The sequence below is a fragment of the Macrotis lagotis genome, chromosome 2, assembly GCF_037893015.1.
Source record: "Macrotis lagotis isolate mMagLag1 chromosome 2, bilby.v1.9.chrom.fasta, whole genome shotgun sequence".
In the NCBI taxonomy this organism is placed as follows: domain Eukaryota; kingdom Metazoa; phylum Chordata; class Mammalia; order Peramelemorphia; family Peramelidae; genus Macrotis; species Macrotis lagotis.
In genome coordinates, this window is record NC_133659.1 from 7,630,736 (window position 1) to 7,641,099 (window position 10,364).

A 10,364-nucleotide genomic window follows, 5' to 3' on the forward strand; every position below is an offset into this window, starting at 1 on the left:
CTCACCACATGATTGTCTTGTCTGCCGAAGAACCTCCAGGAGGGAGAAGGAAGCTGGTACTTCAGAGGGGCCTTTGCCTGTCTCCATAGACGTGATCCTTATGGAGGGGAAATCCCCATGTGGGCAATGTTCACTCGGCTCCTAGTTGGGCCTGCTAGGACTCCTCTAATCATCCACATTTTTACCAGCCTTTGTTCCCCAACCTGGTCCTGAGCAAACAGGCAGAGACAGAGGACCAGGACAGCAGTCAAGAGTTTAATGAATCATTTACAAAGGACTGATTTGCAAATCATTAGTTTTCCCTCTTCCTTGGAGTTCCCTCTCCCTGGTTGTTGTGGAGCCTGGGAAAACACAATAGGGACATCACTTGTGACCAAATAAGAGTCCAGTGGAATGGGCTGGGTGGATTTGTGTAGTTTTGGGGTGTCGGAACCGATATTCTTCACTAACAGATTCAGAGAAAATGCAGGATCTGTCTTGAGTAAAAGAAAGGCCTAATAGCTACTTTACCAGATGAGACATGAAACGCAAGGTGCCAGGTCTGTTATAGATGTGAATGGGGTCAGAGAGCATGTCATTAGTAAAATGTTGGCTTATGAATGGTTGGTCAAGGGAACCATCCTGGAATCCACATTGGTCAAATATTTTTAGATACAAAGTCAGGATTTATCATAAAGCAGCAAACGTGTGTTAGGCTATAACAATACTGAGAGCTAGATTTGTTTCCTTGTATCAGAGTCATGAGAGAAATTCAACTCTATGTTAGTTGTCGCTGACCACTTTTGTACCTAGGAGTCTGTGGGAATACAGACACATGAACAGAAGTCTGCCTGTCTCTGTATGAGAGGCCATAAGAAGCAACAATCAATCAATTTAGCCTAAAATCTTTATTGATCCCCAATTATATGCCAGTCACTGCTCCAGGTGCTGAGGATGAAAAAACATGGACCAGCCCTTTAATGTTTACACCATAGCAAGGAGTATGTAGGACCAGTGTTTTGTCACTGCTTTTGGTCAGAGCACTGTTATTTCTACTTTCCTGTTGCCATGAACTTGATAAACATGGTCTTACCTTCAAAAAGAAGAGAAAAATGAAATGTATTTGGAATTTCTAGTGACTCCATCCAGCTTATTTCACATGATGCATTTGTACAGAATTATAAACACCACGGTGCCCACACTGACCTGTTTTATTGGTTTTAAATTTCCTCATAGCTCTCCTCTATTTGTAGACTGCTTTGGTATTTTTCTTCTTCTCTCTTTTTCGTCTGACTCTCACTACCAGCTCCCAAATTGGCCCAATCCCCAAACCCCTTAGAACAAAGGAGTCAGTTACAACAAAACAACTCATTGGCTCTATGGCCTTGCAATGCTCATTCTGCACCTGTTGTCCAGTATCTCTTTCCCAAGGAGAAAAATCATTTCTAGGCCTTGGGGAATTCTGACTGGTCATTGCTGTGATCAGAATTTTTAAGACTTTCAAAACTTTTCTTTTAAGTAATTTTACTCAGTGTATAAATGTTTCACTGCTCATGTGACTGTGTATCTATTCAGAAAGTCTTCCCAGATTATGGGATTTGTTTTTTTTCAATTTTGAAGTATTCAAATTACATTTATTGGACTTAAAAGCTTTTAATTTAAATTTTGAATTGAATATGATTATACTCTTCCCTTATGCTCCTCTCTTCCATTGAGAAAAAGAAAGAAATGAAGAAAAATCTTTATACCAAAAGTATAACAAATTAATTCCCTCATTGGCTTTGTCCAAAAAAACCATATATTCCCTTCTGGACACTATTCTCTTTGTCTGGTAGAGGACAGTGTGTTTATCAGACTTCTGGAATCCTGGTTGGTCATTGCATTGATCAGAATTCTGGAATCTTTCAAAGCTGATTCTTTTTACACTACTTTTGTTATTGCAAAATCTTTGTTCTTGGGTTCTGCTAATTTCCCTTTATGTCCGTTCATAAATTCTCCTAGGTTTTCTCATTTTGAAATGTTTTAAATGCTTCACTAAGGGGAATTCTTATTTTTCAATTACAATATAATTGCAGCTTTAAAAATATTTTATTAATAGGTTTTATTTATGACAAGATTCACTTCCCCATGACCTCTCCCTCCCCATTCATGGTTCCCTGTCATTCAAGAGAAAAAAAAATCTTTAAGCAAAACTGATCATGAACAAAGAGAAAGAGTTCCATTTCCATTGGTAACCTACTTATAAGGGTCTTTATGAGGATCAAATGGATCAAATAGAATCATAGATGTTGATCCCAAGTGCCTGGCTCATTCATTTTCATCCCAATATTTGAACATATCTTAAGAAAAGAAGACAGACTTTTACCCTGGAATGAAAAGAGCCTTGGTAATGAAATTTAACAGCAGTTGAACACTGTGCTAGAAAGAAGAAACCTATGTTTAATCTTTCACAAGAAATGTCATTTTCCAAAATGTTAGTGTGATCTATTAAACATTCCTGCAACAAACTGGCAAAGAGATCACTGATAGAAAACAAATAGTTTAACCAAACTTAAAATGTTGCAGTCACAACTAAACTTAAGGCATGTCAATCCCAATAAAGTGTTTTCCCAACTTTTCTCTCTACATTGTCTTCCATAGAATTGATGTTGCAAATTATTATAGATTAGTGAAACAGCCTGTACTGGTTACCTGGGAGATTAAACAGGCACCTGAGTCAGATCAGAGAATCCCAAATAATGTGGCAGAGGAAAGATTGGGAAGAGAAATGAAAGTGATGTAGGAAAATGATGAAACCAAGTCAACAATTTCATGGAGGAGATAAGAAGAAATGCTGAAGAAAATAATCTCCTAAAAACCAGTTTGGGTCAAATGGAAAAAGCAGTTCAAAAGGCCAATTAGAAGAATGCCATAAAGAACAGAATCAGTCAGATGGAAAAGAAATACTAAAGCTGTATGAAGAAAATAATTTCTGGAAATGTAGAATATTGCTAAGAGGAAGCTGATGACTCTGAGAGACATAGCAAAATAATAAAACAAACCTAAAGAATGCAAAACTAGAACAAAATATAAAATATTTCAATGGGAAAAATAGCTCACCTGGACCACAGATGGAGGAGAGATACTTTAAAAATTATTGGACAACTTGAAAGTCATGACCTTGGTTTTATTTTTCAAGAAATTCACTTAGAAAATTGCCCTAACATTCTAGAAGCATAGAATAAATTAGAAATTGAGAAAATCCACTGACAACCTCCTGAAAGAGAACCCTAAATCAAAACTAGCAGGAATATTATAGCCAAATTTCAGAACTCCCATGTCAAGGAGAAAATATTACAAATATCCAGAGAGTAACAAATATCCTCAAGCTTCCTTCAGGATAGCGTAAGATTTAGCAGCTTTAGCACTTGGAATACTTGGAATATGATATTGTGGAAGGCAAAAGAGCTTGGACTACACCAAAGAATCAACTACCCAGCAAAACTGAACATACTCTTTTGGGGGGAAAGCTGGAAATTCAGTGAAATAGGGAATTTTCAATCTTTTCTAATGAAAACTACAACAAGCTGAACAGAAGCTTTGAACTGCAAGGACAGGACCCAGGAGAAGCATCAGGAAGGTGATCGGGAATAAAATGATGAGGGATTTAATATTGTTGAACTGCTTGTATTCTTGCATGGGAAGATGAGACTGATAACTCAAAAGAGCCTTGTCATTTAATGGGGCAGTGAGAAGGAACATAAGTAGGCAAGGCATAGGAGGGAGTTGAATTTGAAGGTATATGATATTAAAGATTTGGAGTTAATGGGGAAGACAGGAATGTACCAGGAGAAAGGGAAAAGAGAGATAAAAGATATAAAAAAGGTTTTTTTAGTGTAGTAGAAGAGAGGGAAAGGGGAGGGGGAGTGAATGGACCTTACTGTCCTAGGAATTGGCTCAGAAAGACAATAGCAAACATGCTCAATTCGGTATAGAAATCTCTTACCCTAGAAGATAATGGGAGAGGAAAGGGATAGGCCAAAGAGGACAGGGGGAGGGGAGGGGGAATATAGTAGATAGAGCAGAAAGATGGTGGGAAAGGGTAGTCAAATACAACAGCCTTTTAAGGAGGTACAGGGGGAAAGGAGAAAAAGGAAAGAATAGAATAAATAGGGTGGAGGAAGAGTAGTGAGAAAAATACAGGAAGCAATAGCACTTGTGGGTAAAAAAGAATGGTAAAGCAATGCTTTCCATCGGAAAGACAGACTGATGGTTTCTGAATAAAGACTGAGGCATATTTTTTTTTCCTCACTTTATTTTTGTTGCGGTCCTCTTTCTATGGGGGAGGGTTATCTATACTTTTACGAAAGGACAATTGTAGTAATGTTTTTCATGGCTGCACATTGGCAACCCACACCAAGTAGCTTACTTTCTCACTGAGTAGAGTAGGGTGGGAGGATGGGAGAGAATTTGGAATTTAAGGTTTTGATAGTTGGTGTAGAAACTTATTTTTGAAAGCAGCAGGAGAAAAACAAATTTAAAAAATAAAATATTTGATCTGGGAAAAAAAGGGAGAGGACAATGTGAAACTATCTGACAAACAGGACTTCTTGTGTGAAAAGATTGTATGTTGGAAGGCCAGCCAGTGATGCTAATGTCTATGATCCCAGGAGGGGGCAGCCTGGGGCTTTGATAAAGTTCCCTGTTCTCTCTCTCTCTCTCTCTCTCTCTCTCTCTCTCTCTCTCTCTCTCTCTCTCTCTCTCTTTGTGTTTGTGTGTGTGTGTGTGTGTGTGTGTGTGTCTGTTTGTATATAAAGTAAGTCCACCAACAATAAGACAAATTGAAGTAATGATTTAGCAGAGATGGCTACAATTCTACACAAGATTACAGTAATAAGAACATCCTACATCCCTAAGCCTTGGCAGGACCGACTTCTGGATTTTTCTAGCTGGGGAGCCCTGGTTCACAACTTCCAAGGAGTCCTGAGATGGGAAATCTCCTGGCAAAAGCCTCTTTTCCCCTGAATCAGAAGCAAAATCTCTATTTTGAGTGTAGGTTGTAATAGGATTTTTAAACAAAGAGAGCAGTAAATGAAGCCCAGGTGGCATTATTACAGGGAGTGTTTGTCTTCCTTTGGGGTCGGCCCAACCCTATAGGAAGAGACACATGGAGTTTGTCTCCACAGTGGGGGCATATGCCCAGAATGCAACAGATGTGCTGGTTTTGTCCCAGCAAAGTGGTCAAATCTCCCAGGGAGAAGACAGGCCTAGTGATCCTGTGGTTGAGGGCAGCCCAAGTGTGGAGTCTCAGGAACAGGGCAGAGCTTTTTATAATGACCAGATTTGGCTGAATCACAGCTGGGATGGAGGTCATTAAAATGAAGGTGCAGCCCTCACCCCCCCAATTAGTTTAGAGATTTCTTCAGTTCTTGACTCCTTCCCCTCTATCAGGAGAAATCTTCCAAATTTCTTTTTTCCCCCCAGGAGAGAAAATTTTATTGCTTTTAAAATTTTACAATTCCCCCCCCAATCTGCTTCCCTTCCCCCACCCCCCAACAGGCAGTCTGCTAGTCTTTACATTGTTCCCATGCTCTATACTGATCCAAATTAAATGTGTTGAGAGAGAAATCAGATCCTTAGGGAAGAAAATAAAGTATAAAAGATAGCAAAATTACATAAAATATATGTTTTTAAAATATTTAAATTCAAGGGAATACTTTTTGGTCTTTGTTTAAGTTCCACAATTCTCCCTGTGGATGCAGATGGTATTCTCCATCACAGATACCTTAAAATCGTCCCTGATTGTTGCACTGATGGAATGAGCGAATCCATCAAGGTTGACCATCACCCCCATGCTGCTGTTAGTGTTTTCCTGGTTCTGCTCATTTGGCTCAGCATCAGTTCTTACAAATCCTTCCAGCCTTCTCTGAATTCCCATCGTTCCTGGTTTCCAATAGAACAATAGTGTCCCATCACCTACATATACCACAGTTTATTCAGCCATTCTCCAATTGATGGACATTCCCTCAATTTCCAATTCTTTATCAGTACAAACAGGACTTCTATGAATATTTTTGTACAAGTGATGTTTTTGCCCCTTTTCATCATCTCTTCAGGGTATAGACCCTGTAGTGGTATTGCTGGATCAAAGGGGATGCACATTTTTATTGCCCTTTGGGTGTGATTCCAAATTTCTTTCCAGAAAGACTGGATCAGTTCACAGCTCCACTAACAATGTAATAGTGTTCCAGATCTGCCACATCCCTTCCAACATTGCTCATCATCCTTTCTGGTCCTATTGGTCAGTCTGAGAGGTGTGAGGAGATACCTCAGAGAAGCTTTAATTTCCTTTCTGTCATCAGTAATGAGTTTTTAATCAAAGATAGAGTTTTTATCTCCCAACAGTAGATCACTATAATCGTTGCCTTCTAAGGCACCTAGTCTATTCCACTGATCCACCCCTCTGTTTCTCAGCCAATACCAGGCAGTTTTGATGACTGATGCTTGCTAATATGATTTTAGATGAGGCAGGGCTCAGCCCCCTTCTTCTGCACTCTGTTTCATTGAATCCCTGGAGATTCTTGGCTTTTTACTTCACCACATGAGTTTGCTGACAATTTATCTCACTCACTAAGGTGCAAGAGCCACCTCATTTCTGGAATTTTGCTTGTTGGGGCCCTAAATGAGTCGTTCCGTTTGGGGAGAATTGTCATTTTAGGATGTCAGCTCGGTCCATCCATGAGCAGTTCTTATTTGCGCAGTTTTTTGAATCTGGAAATCTTTCTCACTTCTAAGGGGGAAAGGATCCACTGGGCAGGGGTGCAGGCTGGAGGGCAGAAGTGGGGGACTGGGACCCTCTTTCTCTGGTTCAGGTGGAGCAAGAGGGCTGAGTGGTCCAGGCGGGATCTCAGGGGAAGGGGAGGGAAGCTCCGGCCGCCCGGGGTCCCAGGCCGCCCCCCCCGGGTCACTTTCGGTTTTGCTCTCGGAACCTGTGCCGGCTCATCCTGCCGGGACACCGGTGACGCGTGCCGGCTTCCACTTGCTATTGGACGCGGGGCCTCGGCGCAGCCAATCAGAAGTGCCGGGCCGCTCCCTTTATAAAGCCGGCTCCGGCCTCCGGGGCTCAGTCCCTCCCGGCACCATGGAGCCCCAGCGGAGCGCCCTCCTCCTCCTCCTCCTCCTGGGGGTGCCGACCCCGAGCCGGGCAGGTGAGGGGAGACCGGGGAGCTGGAGGGGGGAACGCGGCCGGGGGGCTTGGGAGGGGAGAGTGCGGGGGACACGGAGGCAGCGGGGCGGGGGGCAACGTCCTGGGGCCTTAGGAAAGGGCAGGACCCCCAGCGCCCCCCAGCCTCCGAGGGCGGGGACAGAGACCCGGGGGCCGCTTTGTTAAGGGGGCGGGGAGGCACGGGGGGCGTGGGAGACCCCGGGATGCGGAGCAGGGGTGGGGGCCACGGGGGCGTGGCGGCGTCTAGAAGGGGCCGGAGGCTGGGGGTCCAGGTGCAGGACCGGCGGGGCGGGGTCAGGAAGGGCTCCCCTGGGCGGGGCGGGGCGCGGGTTCGAGTCTCCTCGGCCCCCCCGCCCCCCCCAGGCTCCCACTCCCTGAGATACTTCTACACCGGCTGGTCCGGCTCCGAGCTGGGGGGGCCCGGCTTCGTGACCGTGGGCTACGTGGACGAGCAGGAGATCACGCGCTTCGACAGCGCCCGTGGGAGGGAGGAGCCGCGGGCGGCCTGGATGGGGCAGGTGGACCGGGAGGACCCAGAGTACTGGGAGCGGGAGACGCGCGCATCGAAGAACGCGGCGCAGGTTTTCGGAGCCGGCCTGGAGAACCTGAGGGGCTACTACAACCAGAGCCGGGGAGGTGCGTGCCGGGGGCTCCGGGGGCGGGGGGGCTGGGGGGTGCGTGCCGGGGGGCTCCGGGGGGGGGCCGGGGGGTGTGTGTGCCCGGAGGGGCTCCGGGGGGCGGGGCCGGGGTGTGGCCGCGCTGACCCCCCCCCCCCGCAGGTGCCCACACCTTCCAGAACATGTACGGCTGCGAGGTCTCCGACGGGCGCCTCCTGCGCGGGTATCACCAATCCGCCTACGACGGGCAGGACTACATCTCCCTGGACACGGACACCTGGACGTGGGCCGCGGTCCCGCCGCAGGCGGAGAACACGAAGCGCAAGTGGGAGGCGGCGAGTGAGGCGGAGAGAGTGAAAGCCTACCTGGAGGACACGTGCGCCCCGTGGCTGCAGAAGTACCTGCAGATGAGCCGGGGGGCGCTGACCCGGGCAGGTACTCTCTCCCCTCCCCTCCCCTCCCCTCCCCTCCCCCGTGGGCGCGGCACTCAGGGCCCTGCTCCCTCAGCCCCACTCGGGACCCCCGGGCACCCCGGGACCTCAGGGCCTGGCACATCGGATGTCCCCCCCCACCCGCCTCGTGCCCCTGGAGAGGAGGGGAAGGGAGAGCCTGACACCGCCTCTGCCCTTTGCCCCCAGACCCACCCTCTGCCCGAGTGACCCGCCACACTGGCCCCCACGGGGAGGTCACCCTGAGGTGCCGGGCCCAGGACTTCTACCCCTCCCCGATCTCTCTGACTTGGCTGAAGGAGGGGCAGGAACAGCTCCAGGACATGGAGTTCATTGAGACCAGGCCTGGGGGAGACGGAACCTTCCAGACGTGGGTCGCCACGGGGGTGCCCCCGGGCCAGGAAGGGAGCTACACCTGCCGAGTCCAGCACCAGGGCCTGGCGGAGCCCCTGACCCTGAAATGGGGTAAGGACACTGGGGGGGGGGGGGCTGGGAGCAGGGCAGAGGGAGGTGGGGGCAGGGCCTGTCACCTCCCTTTTCCCCTCAGAGCCTCCACCCTCCTCCACCTGGACCATCCTGGGGGTCATTCTCGGGGTCCTCCTCCTCCTCACTGCAGTCATTGTGGGGCTCGTGACCTGGAAGAAGAGCTCAGGTGGACCACCCTGGAGGGGCCCCCCAACCCGGAAGGGCCCTCTGGCCCCACGGCCTCTATTTCCCATGTTAGGGCCCCATAGACAGGCCCCAAGACTCCAGATGGACAGACCTGTGTGTGTGTGGGGGGGCAAAGGCAGTGGTCCCACAGGCTGGGGGAGAGGGGCTTCAGCCTCGGGTCCCAGGGAATCCGGGAATTTCAGCCAAAGGAGCTGGGGGTCTGGGGGGGGGGAGTAGAGAAGGTGGAGACCAGCCTTGGAGAGCACAGATGCAGGGTCTGAGCGGGGGGATGGGCCCCCTTGGGGGACCTCTTTTCCTCCTTTCTCCTGCATCTAGATGCTGGCCTGGGCAGAGGGGGGCAGGGGAGCAGCCTCAGTTGACTGTCTCAGGACTAACCAGCAACTTCTGAGCCCTCCCCATGGCCTCCTCTCCTGGGTTCCTCACTGGATGGTTTTTCTTCTCCAGGTGCCAAGAGAAAGAACTATGCCCCAGCTGCAGGTGAGTGAGGGGTGGGCCCAGAGGGCCCAGGCCATGAGGACAGGAGCAGGGGGAGGAGAGGCTGCCCCAGGGGCCTGCCTTGGGGTTCCTTCCCCCCATCCCCTAGTTCTGGAGACTGTCCCTGACTGCAGTTTCCCTCCTTTGTCCCCAGGCGATGACAGTAATCAGGGCTCTGACTGCTCCCTCTCACCCAAAGGTGAGACCCTGGGGCTCTGGGAGGAACTGGGGAAGAGCTGAGGGGGGTCCGAGGAGGGGGGTGAGACAAGCCCTTCAGCATGATGGGAGGTGGAGGCCCGAGGGGACTGAGGATCTCCCTCTCTTTCATCTTCAGTTTGAAAAAATGTCGTGGTGTGGACCTGAGAGAGAAACTGAGTCCCCCCCAGTCCTGCTTTGCTCCTGCTGACCTCTGGCTTCTCTCCCAGCCTTGGGCCCTGTGACGCCCACCATGTGCCCCCACAACCCCCCATCCTGCCCACACCCTGGGCAGCCTCCTCTCCCCTCCCCACATAGCTGAGACCTCTCCTGATGCCCTCAGCCTCCCCCACTCCCACCTGCCCTCTTTGGGCCTGTCCCCCTCTGCAGTGAGGGGGTCAGACTCATGTAGTGATGCCCCCCCCAGGGTGGATGTCGCAGTGACCTCTGGGAGCTTTGTCTGCTGCAGAACCTGCCCAGGAGATCCTTGGTCTCCAGTCCTCAGCTTTTCTCCAGTCTCCACTGAGCTTTACATTGGGGGTGGGGGGTGGGGGTGGGGGTGGGATGAAAACCAGCAGCTGAGCTGGTCCTGGGAAGGGGCAATAAAGGCTGAAGAAGTCTAAAAACTGTTCTCTTAAGTCTGTGCCTGAGGTGGGGGCTGGGGCCAGGCGGGGGGAGCCTGGAAGGGGGCACATGTTTGTCTTGATCTCTCCCTCCTTGGGGGCCCTTGTGGACCTGGTGTATTCTGACTTGCTCCAGGGCTTCAGACAGAAC

At 49.2% G+C, this 10,364-nt stretch overlaps 1 protein-coding gene across 1 annotated transcript; it reads left to right on the forward strand.

The window, feature by feature from the left end:
- Positions 1-7,073: 7,073 nt before the first annotated feature.
- On the forward strand, positions 7,074-9,847 carry LOC141512338 (BOLA class I histocompatibility antigen, alpha chain BL3-7-like). Its single transcript, XM_074221192.1, has 8 exons — positions 7,074-7,166; positions 7,547-7,819; positions 7,963-8,235; positions 8,439-8,714; positions 8,797-8,901; positions 9,366-9,398; positions 9,550-9,594; positions 9,730-9,847. The coding sequence occupies exons 1-8, from the start codon at positions 7,100-7,102 to the stop codon at positions 9,732-9,734; spliced, it is 1,077 nt and encodes a 358-aa protein (XP_074077293.1). The 5' UTR covers positions 7,074-7,099; the 3' UTR covers positions 9,735-9,847.
- Positions 9,848-10,364: the final 517 nt, after the last annotated feature.